The 21,003-nt window shown below is 36.9% G+C and overlaps 1 protein-coding gene across 6 annotated transcripts in view; it reads right to left on the bottom strand.

Moving 5' to 3' along the window:
• Window positions 1-644: 644 nt before the first annotated feature.
• The window catches only part of LOC106138004 (protein EFR3 homolog cmp44E), a 34,314-nt gene continuing 13,955 nt past the window's right edge, over window positions 645-21,003 (bottom strand). For 3 of the 6 annotated variants that reach the window (XM_060951342.1, XM_060951338.1, XM_060951343.1), the window contains 13 exons: window positions 19,834-19,904; window positions 19,567-19,752; window positions 18,381-18,550; window positions 17,625-17,728; window positions 16,970-17,090; window positions 15,416-15,551; window positions 15,109-15,225; window positions 14,360-14,480; window positions 13,548-13,639; window positions 10,518-10,679; window positions 9,889-10,047; window positions 3,194-4,788; window positions 645-2,818 (listed from right to left, as the gene is read on the bottom strand). In XM_060951342.1, the coding sequence (XP_060807325.1) occupies window positions 9,889-10,047; window positions 10,518-10,679; window positions 13,548-13,639; window positions 14,360-14,480; window positions 15,109-15,225; window positions 15,416-15,551; window positions 16,970-17,090; window positions 17,625-17,728; window positions 18,381-18,550; window positions 19,567-19,752; window positions 19,834-19,904 (1,439 nt within the window). In that variant the 3' untranslated portion in view covers window positions 645-2,818; window positions 3,194-4,788. Of the gene's footprint in view, window positions 2,819-3,193; window positions 4,789-9,657; window positions 9,709-9,888; window positions 10,048-10,517; window positions 10,680-13,547; window positions 13,640-14,359; window positions 14,481-15,108; window positions 15,226-15,415; window positions 15,552-16,969; window positions 17,091-17,624; window positions 17,729-18,380; window positions 18,551-19,566; window positions 19,753-19,833; window positions 19,905-21,003 lie in introns of all 6 variants that reach the window. The other 3 variants (XM_060951339.1, XM_060951341.1, XM_060951340.1) reach the window with 3 other exon arrangements.

Genomic DNA, 21,003 nt, shown 5'->3' with positions numbered 1-21,003 from the left:
CCGGGCATTGGTTAAAAATTCGGATACCGTAACACCAGAGCCTTTAAGAGTGGTTTTGCTATCCCACACAAGAGTTCTAGAATCCATATTATAAAAACGCACGATAATCGGTCGGATCCTGCCACGACGGGAACCCAGCCTATGACAAACCGCTAAATCAGTTTTTTATATGTATTAATGCTGCCAATCCATCAGGCGTCAAGATTTCTACCCTACTTTTACTTAGAAATACAGATTTAACAGTCTCGAAAAGACTGAAACGCCACTTTCAACAGGCTTTCTACTTTGTTCGGGCTTAGTCCCGGTTGCATCTTCATCGCACTGGAAAGGAGACCGGGTGCCTTTGATCATGGATTGGGTGAGTCAGGTTTTTTATGTAGCGACTCCCATCCGATCTCCGCAACCTTTGCAGGTAAACCTTACCCGTATTGGATAGACCATGGTTACATCAAGTTGCCTAAATGTGCATGTTTTCTCACGATGTTTACCCTCACCGTAAGAGCATAGTTTAGTATTCAAGCTAATGCACATAACTTAGAAAAATAGTCATTGGTACATGGTCGGGGTGGGATTCAAATCTGTGCCATTCTGCGCGTCACGCATTTACGAACGGTTAAAAAAGGAAAATAAATGAAACAGCAAACTCGTCGGAACAACAATATATTTAGCGTTAACACAACCTACACACGGCTACTACAAAGTAAGTAATAGCTTAACCAAAACCCACCGTCTCCATTTTTTTTTTAGAATAATTATGGTTTCAATAGTTCAGGATGTTTAAACCAAATGTTAATTTAACAATAATTTACTCATGAAATGTTTGTGTACAATACAAAATACCGAGTATATTTTAAATGAAATTTGCAGGAATTCTCAATATCGTTTCAATCACAAAATTAAAATCACTTTAAAAAGAATCTTTTTTCTGTTCTTTCAAATAAGAGACAATTTTTTTTGAAATATTACAAGGCCCACCTGATTCAATTATATTTCTAGGTTACTAATATTAATATGCAACATAGTTTGGCTTACCGATCCATTGAATAGAATAGAATAACTATTGAAACCATCACCTAATATCATAATAGCCATGATAACATTTTAATAAAAATTACAAAGATACTAACGGGGCGCCACTTTAGCAAGCATTGTGACCATGGTCAGTGAGCAAGGAACTATTTATACAATTTGTAATGTTCAATTAAATTAACAAAAATTAATTTATATCTTGCTCAACAAAATATCAAACACACATATTGCGACATTACTTCAATATACTAAGTTATACTGATTCGACAACAAACTGACAAGCAATTATTAGGTACTGTATACGCTACCTAGAACGTCATAACTGATAGCTTAAAATAGTTTGCAAACTTATATCACTCATCTATAATTTTGATGTTAGACAATGTCAATAAGAGATGTCCATTAAACTTCCGAGGCTTACTCAATCTGTGTAATTTGTCCCGTAAATATTTATTTATTTAACCTTTATTTTGACCAGAAAATAATATCAAATAACTTCTTTGCTCACTGCAGTTGAAAGCGATTATAGTCTAAGAGATAACCTTTCTTTTAGTTGCAAATATAACTCATTGTTTTCACAACATCATGCGGTCAGACTGTTTCAATCCACACCGTATTGCTTTTATAATTTGTATTTTATATTTATTTACTAAATGCCGAATGAGTCTTTCCTAGCGATTATTACCAAAAGTGTAATTATCTCTCATATAACACATGTGCAAGTATTTTCATTGTGAGGCGTAAACACTACAATATTGAAATTGATGTCATAACATGCTTATTGTCTACAAAATATAATATATTATATGCTTTTTTATTTAATTCCATTTAGCACCACTGTGGGTATTCGTCAGTGATTTGGGTCGTTGGATTAACAAGTTTGAGTGAACTACTATAGTAATTTATACAGGTATTACCGATGGAAGATGTCTAGCGTAACGTATACGACTACAAAAAATCTGGCAATAGAAAGATGTATTTCTATTAAAGACTGTATAAATTACAAAATGTATTTATGATACTATGAGAAAGTTTAAAGGTGGTATGGTCAAAACCTTTTACACAATTTTCTTGTATTTCTTTTTTGAATATTTCTTTTTCTTTTTTAAAAGGTCTTAAGATATTTTTTTTTACAAAAAATAATAGCTATAGACTTGTCTAATTTACGTAATAATATTTACGAAAACAACACTGATTAAATAAATGTTTGTTTACTTTTTATAGAAAAGTGGATACGTAAAATAATAGATAATAAATTTTAAAGCTAAATCATTGAAAATAATTATTATGTTTCGGGAACATTAATTTACGTTTCGATACATTCGTAATTTTTTGTCGATTTCTTTCCTAATTTCTTTGGTCGTGGCAAGTGGAAGGATGTTGTTGTTGATGTAGTAAATATACAAAGATTTTCGAAACAGTTTAATAAACTAACTATATGCACGGGCTTCGTTTTATACAACCCGGGCTATAATTTAGTAAAGATAGAAGGATAATTTTTATCCCAAAAACCCAAATAAGCTATTTAATTAAAGTTTAATATTTTTTATAAAAAAAATACTAGTTACATAACCCCAGGCTTGCATTAACACAATAGAAATAGCAACCGTAGGACACATATATAATTTCATTATATTTTTTTAAGTAAAACAAATAATCTAAATTTAGTCTCGGGCTTCGTTTTAAACGCAATATATGCAACCGGGAGCTGCGTACGGGCACTTATCTTCATCTTCCTGTTCCGGTTTTCTTTCCACGCGTTTCTCGCTTTCCTCCACCTTAGAAACTCCTGTTTTGCAAATAATCCATGTGCTTAATACATTTATACAATAATTGAGTCATACGGCTGAACGTGGCTTTAATGTCGAAATACTGGTGGCTCTGTCTACCTCGTAAGTGAAAACGTGATAATATGTATGTATGTATAATACACTTCTAAGGAACAAAACTCTGGACTGATTTTTATTAAAATTTTAGAAAACTATTATCATAAAGCCAAACAGCCGAACGTGGCCTATCAGTCTTTTCAAGACGCTCTGTATACCCCGTAAGGGATATAGACGTGGCCCGGCTTATATATGAGAAAGCGTAAGGTTAGATTACGGGGTAGACAGAGGCAAGTCGCAAGACTAGAAGGCAACGAAATACAGAGGTAGGTACCTACCTATATAATTTACGAGATGACAAATGATGATGTCTTCAAACACCTTTATTCTTTCAACCAAAGTTTTGGAAACGTCGAACAACTATATTTCTGAAATATCATTCAATTCTAACAATGTCTATTCAATTTGGAATAGTAAGCAATACATTAATAATTACATTAAATACTGAACACATTAAAGTTTAAGTGGTAGTCAAATTGTGTTTTGAAGTTTTGGTAAAAAATTATAATTGATTTTTTTAAAGACAAGAAACATATCATCCCGAAAAAAATCCCGCTTTAACGGGATTTACGTTTAACAGAAGCACGTGAGTGAAGCGGCTCACAAAGGCTAGTTAAAAAAATAAGTTTAAAGCAAATATTATCGACCTAAACTTCAAAACAATGAGATTCATTAATGATTATTGGAATGTCAAATTATATTAGTAACTATTGATAACTTTGTCATTTTATAATTATCTAAGTTGTAAGCAAAACAACGAGTGAATATAGTATTTATTAATACAATTTTATGTGTGTGCCGTGTGGTTCCCGGCACCAATAAAAAAAAGGATAGGACCACTCCATCTCGTTCCCATGGATGTCGTAAAAGGCGACTAAGGGATATGCTTATAAACTCGGGATTCTCCTTTTAGGCGATGGGTTAGCGACCTGTCACTATTTGAATCACAATTCTATCATTGAGCCAGGTAGCTGAATGTGGCTCTGTCTACCCCGCAAGGGTATATCCCTTGATTATATGTATGTACAATTTTATAATTTTGTAAATGTAATCTACACAAGCGTTGTACAAATTAAATACGAATATTCAGATGAAGTTCTGAATCAACACACATGTTTCTGAATTTAGTCCCGTTTACAGATTCACCCCTCTGGAGAGGAGCCCGGGGTGCGGTCTGACCACGACCCCGGATTGGGTGAGTCAGGTTTTTACACGAAGCGACTCCCGACTGACCTCCGCAACCTTTGCAGGGTAATTAACCTATATTGGGACATGGTTACACATCCAGTTGCTTGAATGTGGCAAATTCAAGATGTTTTTCGCTCTTCGTAAATCAAATTGTCAAAATAAGCGTCGAATCACCAAATACATTTAGATTTACTATTGCATTTTTGTACTTAATTTGTACATATAGGTACTTCATAAATTTATATATGTATGTATGCATACATGGTCTACTTTTAAATGCGATAGCGACTTACATATGCATCAAAGTGAGATTTACTGTTTTTCATACTAATAAAATTTTTGTAATATTTTTTTTTATGTGAAAATAAACTAACCCATGACTCATTAACAATCTAAATTTAAATATGATTATTGAAAATACCACTTAAATACTTTTAAAAAATCAACAATTTTTTAACTACACATTACACAATATTTTTGACAATATTCTTCAAAAAAAAATACATTTTTTACCAACAAAATGGTCCCAAAACTGTAATAAATAATTGAAAGAGCAAATTTTGGAAGCATTAAGTACTTAAATTAATGTGATACGTGATTATGAATTATTTTAGTACTTCCGTACCAATATTTTCGTCTCCCAAAATTATAGCATTCCATGTCGATAATTTGATATTGCGTTCAGCTGTAAAAGAAAAAAAAACAAAAAAATTAAAATATCCGATCATCAGCAAAAAGTTCCGTCACATGGCGTTGCGATAGTGCGCTTGTCTGTGACACCGAAGGTCTTGGGTTCAAATCTCGGCAAACGAACTTTCTATGATTGTCCTGGGTCTTGGATGTTTAAGTATCCTTTATATTTATAAGTATTTCATCACATTCGTGCTTCCATAAAAATAACATAAAAATTATAATAATAGATTCGAGAACTCACCAGAGTTAGGAATATGAAAATTATATTAAAACCAGAGAAAAAAAAGGCGGACGGAATGTGGCTTGAAAAAAAGTGAAGCAGCGTAATGGCGGCTTTGTACGCATAAGTTTGAGTGACAGAAAACTTAAGATAACATTGGCACACGACTAACTAATTTATAGGTACACAAGCGTGCAATAAAATCTAGAAGGTGTTTCGGGCGCTACACATTAATTTAGTAATTTGTATGTACCAGGGTGCCATAATTATGTAGAAGGTGTTTCGGGCGCTACACCTTAATTAACTAATTAGTATGTACCGGGGTGCCATAATTATGTAGGTGTCTCAGGCGCTACACCATCATTAACTAATTTTCTATACCAGGGGGCCACAATTATGTAAAAGGTGTTTACAGCGCTAAACCTTCATTAACTAATTTGTATGTACCAGGGTGCCATAATTATGTAGAAGGTGTTTCGGGCGCTACACCTCAATTAACTAATTTATATGTACCAGGCTGGCATAATCCTTTCGGCCGCCATGGCAACTAAACTTCGCAACCAGTTGAGAAAAAGACATTTTCATTCTTTGTCGGCAACCAGTTATGAATAAGGATTTTTTTTTCTTTATAAGCAACTAGTTGCCAACAAGGAATTTCTCAAAAACACTAGTTGCAGTATAAGAATTTAATTTCTTCTTACGCAACAATGTAGTAATGTCCTCATCGAATACAAACACTGATCAATAAGTACATAGATTTCGTACTAGCTGTAGCCCGTGACTTCGTGAACGCTCAAACCACTACCTACACCACGGAGGCGGTTATTGTCCCTGTTATATTAAAACAAATATATTTTAATAGTGTTCATTTATTTATATTAACTGAGTGACTTAAACCGCTAAAACGAAATTGCAAAAGGGCTAATAATCTCCAAACAGTGACCAACAGATATCTTTTTTTCTACTAATTCACTCAACGCCTGGTCAATCTCCTCGTCAATTGCCTTATACTCTTTATTCTTTTTACTTTTAATATTTAAATCATAAGATTTATATTCTGTTGACAGAATATCCAATAATTGTGGCAACGTTGGATATTTTCTTCCAATATATCTATTAATTTTCGCATGCCATCCTTCAAGGCTATTATTAGTTCTTATATTTTCGTTACCACAAGAGCAAGACATCATCATTTCATTTTTCTTTATCCATTGTTTATTAAAGTATTTATTAAATTTTTGCAACCCGTCAGATGGATTTCTAGGGTTTTTGCTCATAACATATTCATATCCTTTTTCTATGTATTGAACAGGAAGACGAGCTAAACCAACGCACCGTGCAACATGCCTCTTTTCGGTTCTTAATTTGACATTTAAAGCTTTTGCTTTTTTCCATAAGCAACGATTAAAATGAAAGTAGCAGCCTTTGAATATAATTTTTGGAAATACTTTTTTAATTGCATTTATTGCTGCCACTTCGAAATCAAGGGTTATTTTTTGGGGGTTCCAACCGATGCTTGTCTTGATTAGGCTGAACAAAACTTTGTATGTTTCTGTTTTTTTATCCGGCAGCAGAGCAAAAATTAAAGGAGCTACTGAATTGTTATTCTTATTGTATCCATGTATTGAATATAGTTGATAAAATCCTTTCGGACAACACTTAAAAGTGCCGTCAGCGTAAAAATGATGATACTTATTCATCTCCTTTCTGTTTTCATTAGAACAGAACACGATGATTCGTTTATCGTCATCCACGTAGTCAGCAACACAAAAATTTTTATATTTAGTGGGTACAATAAAATCATGACAATTATTAAAACGTGACTTTGCAACGCCCAAAACTTTGTTTCTTTCATTATATAATCCCGTCTTTATGTTATTAAACTGTGGTATTTTATTTATAAATTGAAAACCGTCGTTTTTGAGTCCTTTGACAACATCCTCATACTGTTTTTGAATCGATATAAAATTACAACTGCTCCTTTGCTTCAAGTCGTCCATCTTTTTCAAAATTAAATTTTTTCCAATATCAGCTTCACAGTCTGCGTCATGTTCCTTTGTTATTTTAATTATTTCATTTCGTGCATTTATGGTTAAATTACCTCTGCATCCATTTTTAACATAGCATTTATAAAATGAGTCTCCATTTTTATATATTTTTTTACGATGATAACGGCGTCCTTCATGTAATATTGATACACCTCCTCTTCTTGTAGTTATATATTCTACTGTAGAGGAATTTGGATATATGTTTGAAGTAGACATCACAATGAAATAAAATTCGTTTTTTTTCAAGCGAGGCTAGTTCGCGACAAAATATGTGTACTGACTTGACAGGGAAAATTAATGACATATTATTTAATTGACATATATCAATTAAAAGGAAAAATAATCCTGGCCAGTAATTCTAGAAATAGGATTTAATATAAGTACGGATTGACCGCAAAGATTGTCAACCCATTACTTCCCATTATTTTTGACGCAACTTGTTGTCAAGAAAGAATTTTAAATCATTTTTCACAACTGGTTGAGAAACTCAGTTGCCATGGTCGATAAAAATTTTCTTGGTTGGCAACTAGTTGCTTACAAAGAAAAAAAAATCCTTATTCGTAACTAGTTGCCGATAAGGAATTGAAATGTCTTTTTCTCAACCGGTTGCGAAGTTTGGTTGCCATGACGGCCGAAAGGGGCATAATTATGTAGAAGGTGTTTCCGGCGCTACACCTTAATTAACTAATTTATATGTCCCGGGGTGCCATAACTATGTAGAAGGTGTATCCGGCGCTACACCTTCATTAACTAATTTGTATGTACCAGGGTGCCATAATTATGTAGAAGGTGTTTCCGGCGCTACACCTTCATTAACTAATTTGTATGTACCAGGGTGCCATAATTATGTAGAAGGTGTTTCCGGCGCTACACCTTCATTAACTAATTTGTATGTACCAGGGTGCCATAATTATGTAGAAGGTGTTTCCGGCGCTACACCTTCATTAGCTAATTTGTATGTACCAGGGTGCCATAATTATGTAGAAGGTGTTTCCGGCGCTACACCTTCATTAGCTAATTTGTATGTACCGGGGTGCCATAATTATGTAGGTGTTTCCGGCGCTACACCTTCATTAACTAATTTGTATGTACCAGGGTGCCATAATTATGTAGAAGGTGTCTCGGGCTCTACACCTTAATTAACTAATTTATATGTCCCAGGGTGCCAAAACTATGTAGAAGGTGTTTCCGGCGCTACACCTTCATTAACTAATTTATATGTCCCAGGGGGCCAAAATTATGTAGAAGGTGTCTCAGGCGCTACACCTTCATTAATTAATTTGTATGTCCCAGGGTGCCATAACTGTGTAGAAGGTGTTTCCGGCGCTACACCTTCATTAGCTAATTTGTATGTACCGGGGTGCCATAATTATGTAGGTGTTTCCGGCGCTACACCTTCATTAACTAATTCATATGTCCCGGGTGCCATAACTATGTAGAAGGTGTTTCTGGCGCTACACCTTCATTAACTAATTCATATGTCCCGGGTGCCATAACTATGTAGAAGGTGTTTCTGGCGCTACACCTTCATTAACTAATTTGTATGTACCAGGGTGCCATAACTATGTAGAAGGTGTTTCCGGCGCTACACCTTAATTAACTGATTTATATGTACCAGGCTGCCATAATTATGTAGAAGGTGTTTCCGGCGCTACCCCTTCATTAACTAATTTGCATGTACCAGGGTGCCATAATTATGTAGAAGGTGTTTCCGGCGCTACACCTTAATTAACTAATTTGTATGTCCCAGGGGGCCATAATTATGTAGAAGGTGTCTCGGGCGCTACACCTTCATTTACTAATTTATATGTCCCGGGGTGCCATAACTATGTAGAAGGTGTTTCCGACGCTACACCTTAATTAACTAATTTGTATGTCCCAGGGGGCCATAATTATGTAGAAGGTGTGTCAGGCGCTACACCTTCATTTACTAATTTATATGTCCCGGGGTGCCATAACTATGTAGAAGGTGTTTCGGGCGCTACAACTTCATTAACTAATTTGTATGTACCAGAGTGCCATAATTATGTAGAAGGTGTTTCGGGCGCTACACCTTCATTAACTAATTTATATGTACCAGAGTGCCATAACTATGTAGGTGTTTCGGGCGCTACACCTTCATTAACTAATTATATGTACCAGGCTACCATAATTATGTAGAAGGTGTTTCGGGCGCTACACCTTCATTAACTAATTTTTATGTACCAGAGTACCATAATTATGTAGAAGGTGTTTCGGGCGCTACACCTTCATTGACTAATTTGTATGTCCCAGGGGGGCATAATTATGTAGAAGGTGTTTTAGGCGCTACACCTTAATTAACTAATTTATATGTACGAGGGGGCCATAATTATGTAGGTGTTTCGGGCGCAACACCTTAATTAACTAATTTGTATGTACCAGGGTGCCATTATTATGTAGAAGGTGTTTCCGGCGCTACACCTTCATTAACTAATTTGTATGTACCAGGCTACCATAATTATGTAGAAGGTGTTTCGGGCGCTACACCTTCATTAACTTACTTGTATGTACCAGGGTACCATAAGATCTAGAAGCTGTTTCAGACCCCCACTAGAAATTCCCCGCGACTCACCTAGTAGAGGAACAGGTCCGGGCAGTACTTGGTGTAGAGCGACACTTGGTGCTGGGGATAAGATTAAATGATTTCGTGATGATTACCTATAGGCAAGATACCAGGATGCCATAATATCTAGAAGCTTTTTCAGACGCTACTACACAATTATTAACAAATTTTTAGGTACCAGGATGCCATAACATGTAGGAGCTGTTTCAAACGGCCACCAGAACATTCCCCGCGACTCACCTAGTAGAGGAACAGGTCCGGGCAGTACTTGGTGTAGGGCGGCACGTGGTGCTGGTAGGACTTGCCCTGGGCGCTGGGGGAGCACGCACCTGACGCGGGGAGGAGCGGCTCCGACGATATGCTGCTGAAGATCTCCTCCAGTTTGTCTTTGAGCTCGTACTGGAATGGACATAATATATTCTTAAGGCAACCTAGGTTTTAAACCTTGTTCACACATACAATATGTATGTTTGAACAAGGCTGTCGGAATTAAAATAAATGGACAAGGCCGTGTGGTTCCCGGCACCAAAAAAAAAATAGGACCACTCCATCTTGTCTATGGATGTCGTTAAAGGGATAGGATTATAAACATGGGATGCTTCTCTTAGGCGATTGGCTAGCGACCTATCACTATTTGAATCTCAATTATATCATTAAGCCAAACAGCTGAACGTGGCCTATCAGTCTTTTCAAGACTGTTGGCTCTGTCTACCCCGCAAGTGATATAGACGTGATTTTATGTATGTATGTGTGTACGATTCACACGTCCAGATTCCAGATGTAATAATGCAACCTGAAAATCTGGATCGTAGTACGTACCTTGGCTTTGAGAAATACCAGGCTAACATAACATTGTAACACGTACGTACCTTGGGCTGTGTCATAGCCACCAAATGTTGGAATGGCGCCGTTCTGAAAGCGTAGTTGAGGGTAGCCTTCTTCCTTTCCGCTTCTCTCCTCTCCGCATCGGTGGGGCCGGTGGCGGCTCGGCGTAAAGCTTCCAAAGAGACGCTCTCACTTTGCATTGGATGCTAGAATGAAGATTCAAATTCATAATTTTTAATTCAGTAGGTATTATGGGACATTTCAAACTATTTATAAATTTATAAATAATTGACATATCTTTCGGTATCACAACATTATTGATGTCGAATAAATTAAACCTAAGTAACTAACTGCTAACTTAACATAATAAAGTTTACCGCCGCTTCCAATGCGTCGGTGCAGTAGAACCGGTAACAAACTACACTGCAGCAATTTTCTTCAACAACTTCACAACTGTCCAAACTATCTACTTAGTACTATGTGGTCGGGTATAATTTGAAATAATAAATAACCAACATTATTCTGATTTTATTTTCAAGATATGAGACAACTCTAATACAAGATCAATTTTGCAGAATGAAAGTCCTTGCAATGTAGTAATTTTTTTTTGTCATTTAACGGTGAATAGCATAGTACTCAAGGCTTCGATTCTATACATATATATAATCACGTTTATATCCCTTGCGGTGTAGACAGAGCCAACAGTCTTGAAAGACTGATAGGCCACGTTCAGCTGTTAGACTTAATTATAGAATTGAGATTCAAATAGTGACAGGTTGCTAGCCCATCGCCTAAAAGATGAATCCAAGATTATAAGTCTAACCCTTAGTCATATAAATGGTTATTATAAATGTGTCTTAATCAGTTTTCAGAAAAGAAGTCTTAACAAGTTATCTAAATATAACAACCTACAGAAATAAGATTCACATTTTTAAAAGCATTGTACATACATACACATATACTAACAGACACTAAAATATAATTTTCCGTAATAATACCGTGTCAAGCTGTTGTCTTTTTTGTCTCATATCGTGCGAGCTAAATGTGTCCGCGTTCTCGTGACCCCAGTGCCAGAAATCGTTGCCGGTTTGCTGGGAAAGGGGGGAAGAGAAGGGAGGAGTTAGTGGGAGATGAAGGGAGTTAAGAATGGAATAGAATAGAATAGATTTATTTTCAAAATTCATAGGATACAAGGTATCACTTATTGACGTCACATAACTTAAATCTAATAATAACTACTACCGCTTCCAAAGCGCATGTGTAGAAGAAGCGGCGGAACAAATTACACTGCAGCATTTAAGTTAAGAGGGGATGCAGTGTAGTTAAGGGAGAAAAAAAATTTCTTCCACCTGGCTATAGTCCCGGTTGCATCCTCATCTCTCTGGAGAGGAGCCCGGGGTATGCCTTTGACCATGGTTCCTGGATTGGGTGAGTCAGGTTTTTACACGAAGCGACTCCCATCTCAACCCTAACCCGTTTTGGAGCGATCATGGTTACACATCCATTTGCCTGAAAGAGCATCGGTTAGTATTCAAACTAATGTACATAACTTCGGAAATAGTCATTGGTACATGGCCGCGGTGGCATTCGAACCTGTGCTTTTCTGCGCATGTGACGTTTTACTAAAGAGATTTCACTAAAATTGTAAAGTATATCTTATATTATCTTCAGCGAATCTAAAGCTAGCTTTGAATCCAAAAACTAAAAATGCCATCGAGAATCCTCGCTTTTGCCCACATTGTCAGAAATAAAGAAATATAACAAGTCTATAATACTCCTGGCGCATCTAGACTTCTTTTTGTCAATATTCAATTGTATTTTCGTTAGAAAACAAATGAACTCTTTGCAATATAAGTACGTATAAAAATTACGTAAGCTCCAAAAGAGATTGTAGACGGTCGATAATTCCTATTGTATTTTTCGACGAACATTCTGTATTCTTCGTCGAGCGCGTCGTACTGAGCTCTCTGTAAGGGATAGAGGGAGAGTAAGGAAGGATAAGGAAATATTATGGATACTAAAGTGATTTGGACTAAATGGATACCAACAAATAATACAATTTACAGAGAAAATAAATGAATGGAGAATGCTCCACTTAACTCCACCGACAAGAGTTAGCTATAGACGTACATACATATAATATGTAGACGTATATATAAATACATATATTGGTGACGTGTATATATATAAATATATTGGTGCCGGGAACCACACGGCACATAACATGTAAGTACAGATAACAATAACAGCATGTGCCGCAGCGATAACTCGGTAATCTCAGTACTCAAAGAGCAAACACTGATTTTATTTATTTATTTAAACTTCATTGCACGAAATACAAAAATGTATAGCACAATAATTCTAGAAGCATTATCTACCAGTCAACCAATTGGTCTGACAGAGAACTTTATGTGGGTCAAAGTCAATAAATATATAATTTATACCTACACAAAATATTAATTATCACCAGAATTAAAAGTGGAACATGACACCGTCAGAGTCGAGCATAATCCAAAGTGTATAAACAAATAGACATTCAAACTTTAGTGGTGCGGTGTGGTATTATACCGGCCAAAAGTACGAGGACATCATAAAAACAAAGCGGTATACGTTACCCTCTGCACAGTGGGCGAACTGTTGTTGGCTGTCCAGTTCAGTCATTAATCCATAGTGTATAAACAAATAGACATTCAAACTTTTGTGGTGCGGTGCGGTATTGTATCGGCCAAAAGTACCAGGACATCATGAATACAAAGCGGTATACGTTACCCTCTGCACAGTGGGCGAACTGTTGTTGGCTGTCCAGTTCAGTCATTAATCCATAGTGTATAAACAAATAGACATTCAAACTTTTGTGGTGCGGTGTGGTATTGTACCGGCCAAAAGTACCAGGACATCATGAAAACAAAGCGGTGTACGTTACCCTCTGCACAGTGGGCGAACTGTTGTTGCTGTCCAGTTCTGTCATTAATCCGTAGTGTATAAACAAATAGACATTCAAACTTGTGGTGCAGTGTGGTAATGTACCGGCCAAAAGTACCAGGACATCATGAAAACAAAGCGGTGTACGTTACCCTCTGCACAGTGGGCGAACTGTTGTTGCTGTCCAGTTCAGTCACGGGGCCGGCTGTGATGTCTGCCAAGCTATCGCGACCCGCCGCGGCTCCTGTATTGTATATACAGATTTATTACAACAAATTACATAAATAAATTGATTCATTGATATATAAACGACCTAGAAAGCAGTGAGTCCGTGATAGTCTCCTGTGTGACCGGCCGAGTACGGCGGCGGAGACTGCAAACGAGACGAGTCTACCCCGCAGGATTTCACACATCCATACAAAGTCATCTATTAAACAGCCTTGCAACTACGTTCTAAGATTATTATGACCCTCGTCATACGAGTAGATACCCACTTGGACCTTTGTAGTTGATACGCGTTCCTTTGACAGATAAAACAACCAGGAAATCAAAAAAATAAGGAGTTTGACTTGCTCCTGGACCTTGGTTCAATCTAAATTTTTTCATAATTCAAATATGGAACTAAAGCAGTTTCTAATTAACTGAAGTGAGGCGCGACAGTCTCCTAAGACATTCTGCTAGCCTAGTACTCGAGTTCGTCGTCCTTCCGAGAATCTCGTTATAAGGTAAAAAGTTACTTAGATAGGGGAGGTTCCTAGGAACACAAGTTATACCCTACCTGCATCCTAGGGGTACATACATACATACATAAAATCACGCCTCTTTCCCGGAGGGGTATGCAGAGACTACCTCTTTCCACTTGCCACGATCTCTGCACACTTCCTTAGCTTCATTCATAAATCACCTAGGGGTAATAATGTGTGTAATCTATTGTATGTGTGTCTGTTCATATGTATATAGTTACCAGCTTCGACCCAGCTGTGGCGGTGCGCGACGGCGGCAGTGTGGCCGGCCGCGTACGGCGACGGGGACTGCAAACGGGACGAGTCTACCCCGCACGATTTCAGGCATTCGCATAGCGCCATCTAGTGTAGAAACATGTCAATTGTGATCAGTTATTGATTTTCTTCAGCATGCGGGTAGAAAAAAGAAACTACCTATAAATAACCCTTTACATTTAAATAATTATTTATGTTTAAAGCAAACAAGAAAGTCAGCATTAAATAATTACAGCAAAAAAAAATATTTTGAGAACATATTAATCACGCCTCTTTCCCAGAGGGGTAGGCAGAGACTGCATATTATCACTTGCCAAGATCCCTGCATGCTTTTTTGACAACAATGTCGACATAAATTCGGGTACATCTAGTTTATAAGCCTTTCCCTAAGTCGCCATTTACGACATACATGGGATAGAAATGGAGTGGTCCAATTAATTTTTCTATTGGCGCCGGAAATCACAGCATACACTTGGGATTACCGTTAACTCGGGATTCTTCTTTTAGGCGATAGGCTAGCAACCTGTCACTATTTCAATCTCAATTCAATCATTAAGCCAAACAGCTAAACGTGGCCTATCAGTCTATTCAAAACTGTAGGCTCTGTCTACCCCGCAAGGGATATAGACGTTATTATACCTATGTATGATGTACATCTATTTTTCTATAATAATTAATAACATATCTCTACATTTACTGAAATTTATAAAGATACCTGGTCAATCATAAGGTATGGCAATTTCCCCGGCATAGCAGCCGAGGGAATGTGATCTCCGTCTCTAGGAGCTGGGGGCAACAGGTGAGGGGCTTCCTCGCGACGGGCTGAGATAATCTGGCAAAAAGGAAAAATATATTAAAAACTACCATAAACATTTTAAAAATTGCGTTTTAAGAAACTATATCAGTGCCATCTATAACGCCATGACCGATGAGGGCCACACTTCATTCTAAATATAATTTTCAAAAAACACGTTCTACCAAAAACAAAAACAGAGCAAAGTTCGGTCAACCAGGTACTGTACCTTATGTATGTAGTCGGCTAGAGGCGGCAGCATCATGACGTGCGGCAACAGCGCCGCCAGCGACACGCACAGGGCCTGCAGCTGGCACTGCTGCGCCACGGACAGCACCGGGTTGGAGATCGACGACTGCTGGATGCTGTGGAGGTTGTCGATCGATCATCAACACATCCTACTGATATTATATATACATGTTGCTAGCCCATCGCCTAAAAAAATAATCTCAAGTTTGTAAGCTTTTGATAAAATCTTTTATGCATGGCTATAACTCTCGTTTATCAGTACATAGTATAAAGCAAAGTCGATTCCTGCGTCTGTCCCTCTATATGTATGCAAATTCAATTCAAATTCAAAATTTTTATTCATTATTATAGGATACTTTATATCGTGCGAAGCTGGGGCGGGTTGCTAGTTTATAACGAAACAATCTGCCTGATGTCACAAAAAGTCACATACATACATATGGTCACGTTTATGTCCCTTGCGAGGAAGACAGAGACAACTGTCTTGAAAAGACTGAATGGCCACGTTCAGCTGTTTGGCTTAATGATAAAATATATATATGCGAAAATATTATATTTAGACGTGACTATATGTATGTATAACTCTTATCAGAAATAGTCTGGTAAGATTAAGTTTGATGAATTTGTTTTCAAGTTCCACCTTGATTTAGAATAGCATTTAAGGTCAGGTTGGAGAAATTCCTGTCTGACCACGGTGACCTGGGTCTCTTCAACTCCCAGCTTAGATCATTGTTAGAACACTTATCAGCCTGAATGAGATTTTTATTCAAAATATCAGGTTCATTTATTTCTGAAGTACCAGTATATCATGACTGCAAAGCCGCTTATGATGTTTTCCTTACCGCAAAAGCTTTAGGTAGGTATGTAATATCTTTTATAAATGACTATACCTCTCGTTGTAATTTTCGTAATTTAATAACTAATTATTGTAATTCTTTAGATTATTTTAATGTTTTATAATAATATTCCAATTTAAAAGTTGCTCAATTGATCGTTATCGCCTCATGGCAACGAGTGACGTCAGCCAATGGTGCGACAACGATAGTGGGGATGGTTAATATTTATAAATGCTACCCGTGCGAAGCTGAGACGTGTCGCTAGTCTTCTATAATATAAAAATGAATCGCTAAATGTGTTGGTAAGCGCATAACTCAAGAACGCCTGGACCAATTTGGTCAATTCTTTTTTTTTAATATTCGTCGAAGCTCAAGGATGGGTTTTACGGCAAAAAAAATACCAAATAATTGCCCGAAAACCCTTAAAAACAGTCCTTTTCTTTATCCCATACAAACGTTTTCTAACTAATACGTACAGTCAATTTGAACTTTATTGCTAATGTATTAAGTTCACTGTTGTCTAAGCAATGTAGGTCAAATAGATGGGAACAAAAAACTGTCATATTTATTACAAATCTTTTTGACAGAACGAAGTCTGTCGGGTCCCGCTAGTTTATAATAAAACAATCTGCCTTATGTCACAAAAAGTCACAGCAATTGAAAAAATAATAATAAATGAATGTTAAGCTAATACTCACGCCATGATGAGCTGCAACACGTCACACAGGGTTTCCTCTGAGGCCAACTCGATTATGAGCAGAGCCAGGGTCATGTATATAGCTTCTATATTCTCTTTAGTATTGGACTCCAGTTGTAAACCTGAAAACGGATTTTGCTCTTAAAATTTTTGACCTCGACTTGGAGGCCAAAGTTCTTGAAATTTTTGACTTCGACTCGGCCAAAGCTCAATGTACTATGATGCTTTTAGCATTTTTCCGGTTGCGACCTTTCTTGAGAACTATGCGTCCGTATGTGATCAAAATCAAGGGAAGTCAGGTAATTCTGACCTCTGTAACCCTTGTAATAGACAAGGGTATGTTAAGATGGTCCGGTCATGTGGAGAGGATGAATGAAAACAGGTTGACTAAGCAGATATACATGGAGGGTGTGGAGGGAAAGGTCGGAGTGGGAAGACCTAGACGAACGTATCTTGATCAAATTAAGGACGTCCTGGTAAAGGGTCAGGTCAAAAGTACCCGAAACCGCCGAGCTTGCATGAAGAGAGTTATGAATGTGGATGAAGCGTAGGATGTATGCAGAGATCGTGGCAAGTGGAAAGAGGTAGTCTCTGCCTACCCCTCCGGGAACGAGGCGTGATTTTATGTATGTATGTATTTTCTTTCTAAAACATACCATCGTAAAGAGAGCTGAAGATGGCGTATCCGTGTTTGCTGATAAAGATCAAATCTTGACGGGAACATTTCTCAACTGATATTCCCAATTGTTCATACTCCACCCTGGAATTAAGCAAATTATGTCATCTTTAGTAATTACAGCATTCCTTTGAAATTGAGATAGAAATAAGGTAATTAATAGTACAATTCCACACTCACTATATTAGGTAAAAACATATTATTGTCATCATTATAATTCTTTATAGAGATCGTATGTGATATTTTTTTCAAATTTTTATTTTTGTGTAACTTACCCACTTTTTATTTTATGACTGTTCAGACAAATAAAAAATCATCTATATACGCCGTGTAATTCCCGGCATCAATACAAAAAAGAAAAGGAGCCACTCCATCTCTTTCCCATGGATGTCGTAAAAGGCGACTAAGGGATAGGCTTACAAACGGGATTCTTTTTTAGGCGATGGGCTAGCAACCTGTCGTCACTATTTGAATCTCAATTTTATCAATAAGCCAAAAAGCTGAACGTGGCCATTCAGTCTTTTGAAGACTGTTGACTATGTCTACCCCGCAAGGGATATAGACGTGACCATATGTATGTATGTATGTATGTTATAATTTTTTATAGAGTTTGTATGTGATACTTTTTTCAAATTTTTATTTTTGTGTAACTACCCACTTTTTTATTCTGTGACTGTGTTCAGACAAATAAAAAGTCATCTATATACCTATATATATCTTGAAAAGGGTTACTTACGTCATCCTCAATCGATCCGCGTTCTGTCTCCTGTCGAGCAGAGTGTGGAGTATTCGTTGCAGTAACGCTCGTGACGATGGTTCACTGCTAGCTGACACTCGCAGCAGGGCCTCTAGGAACGCGGCCGGGAATGCCTTGCTCAATTCTGTCGTTTTGTATGTAGTGCCCACCTTTATAGACAAAAAGGCTTCATATTTACGTGGTGAAAAGAAGATGTAGTTACAGGAATAGAAAAGGGTATGTTGAGATGGTTCGGTCCTGTGGAGAGAATGAATGAAAGCAGGTTGACTAAGCAGATATACAAGGAGAGTGTGGAGGGAAAGGTCGGAGTGGGAAGACCTAGACGAACGTATCTTGATCAAATTAAGGACGTCCTGGTAAAGGGTCAGGTCAAAAGTACCCGAAACCGCCGAGCTTGCATGAAGTGAGTTATGAATGTGGATGAAGCGAAGGAAGTATGCAGAGATATTATGTATGTAGGTATGTAATACAGAGGTTTAACGGGAGCACCTCAAGGGACCATATTAGTCCCACTTTTTTTTAAGTAATATAAATTTACCTAACCGTGACATGTTAGGTAGTAAACGGTTAGCTGATACAGAAATGACACATTAATGAATATATTTAACGAGAGCCCCTCAAGGATCTGTATTAGGTCCACTTATTTTTCGGTCTTATGAAAATACACAACCAAGACTTTTTTGTATACGAAGTAAACTTTTAAGATAATAAACATATATACGTACATACGTCACGTCTATATCCCTTGCGGGGCACACAGAGCCAACAGTCTTGAAGAGACTGATAGGCCACGTTTAGATGTTTGGCATTATGATGGAATTGAGATTCAAGTAGTGAAAGGTTGCTAGCCCATCGCGTACAAGAAGAATCTTAAGTTTATAAGCCTATTCTTTAGCCACCTTTTACGAAATCCATGGGAAAAACCATCTCTTTGGTCTTATTCTTTTTCCTTTTGGTGCCGGGAACCACACGGCTAATATAATAAGCATCAGTTCTTTATACACACTTAACGTCATATATCACTTTTTGTATGTTGAAATCAATAAGGTTTAAATAAACTAGCTTTCATATTTAACCTTGAACTACCTCCACACAAAGTTTCACACAATTCGGTGCAGCGGTTTAGCTGTGTGTGTCCTATAACATTAGTATAGATATAACTCACTTTCAACAAAGACTTGAGCAATATACTCTGCAGCATTGCATCAGCCCTGGTGCCCTTCCCCCCACTGGGCACCTTGCTAATGATAAACATCATGATATCAATCTTCTGGAAATCAGGTAGATGGTCTGCGAACTCTCCCAACGCGTTGATTAAAGCCTCTTGGTATAACTTCTCGTCAGTTTCTTTCTGAAATTTTATATTTATTTCTTAGGGTTTCATGTACAATGAAGAAAGAATATTTTCTTTGTAATGATGAGAATAAACTACCTCAGAATCTCTGGCCACAGAGGCTCTCAAATTTGTCAATAGGTTGTTGATAATCTCCAACACTGAAGGCCCTGGAATTAAAGATAGAGTTTTAACATATTAATTATTATAATGTATTAGAGTTATATAATATAAAGTATAAAATAAAAAAATATTATGTAGTGTAAATATGACTAATTAGAAACGTGATTAAATTAAACTAATATTATGATTATAAAAATCTGATATCGTGCCCAAAATGCTGGCCGCATTGCCCCTTTGAATTTCAACAAAGTCAGCAAAAGTTAAGTCAATAAAAAGGAAAGTCTTGTACAAAATCTCGAATTTATTTTTATAAATTCGACATTTTGTACCTATTTTCACCTCGATCACCTCGTTTTTGAGGTACCATACATATGAAAATAGGTACAACATTATGTTTACTCAGATATTTGATAAGAAGCATGCTTTTGAAAAAAAAAATACACCAGAGTATGCAAGATAGAGCCGTCGAATCTAATAAAACACCCAAACCATATCTAAAGTGAGATTAAAAATCACAAAATTTTCAATTAGAAACCCGGTTATGAATTAAAGACCAGGCGACCAGAAGTCATTTAGAGGTTTCTGAACCTCATTTCATCACAAACTCAGCCACTTCCTTAACACGGCCGCTGGCTGTACTGACCCTGGTCGTAATTTTAGGGTCTGTGGATCTTATAGACCTGATAGTTACAGATAATACACACACACACACACACTTTGGCATACCTTTCAATCAACTGACTAAAAAAATGTATACTGATAACTATCAGACTATCAGGTAACCATGAGTGATTAGGAGGTTAAGTTAATGATATTGGTCATCCATCTCCGAGGATGACCTCGAAATGACCTAAATTATCATACTAGATGGTCATCCATCTGGTATGATAATAAATTATCATACTAGATGGATGACCATCTAGTATGATAATTTATCACAGTTCATCCAGTACTAACTGAAGTGTCATTTGAAAACGATTCATTAGAGTCGAGCATTGTATCGCTGAGTTAGTATCTCGTAACACAAGTCTCGAACTTACTTCGAGGCTAATTCAATCAGTGTTTTTGTCCCGTATATATGTATGTATGTATTGCAATTACTAGTTATGATTATAATTGTCTATGATATAATTTGCCTTTGCTTCC

Source organism: Amyelois transitella, chromosome 24, assembly GCF_032362555.1.
Source record: "Amyelois transitella isolate CPQ chromosome 24, ilAmyTran1.1, whole genome shotgun sequence".
Classification (NCBI taxonomy): Eukaryota; Metazoa; Arthropoda; class Insecta; order Lepidoptera; family Pyralidae; genus Amyelois; species Amyelois transitella.
This window is presented reverse-complemented; position numbering and strand designations above follow the sequence as displayed.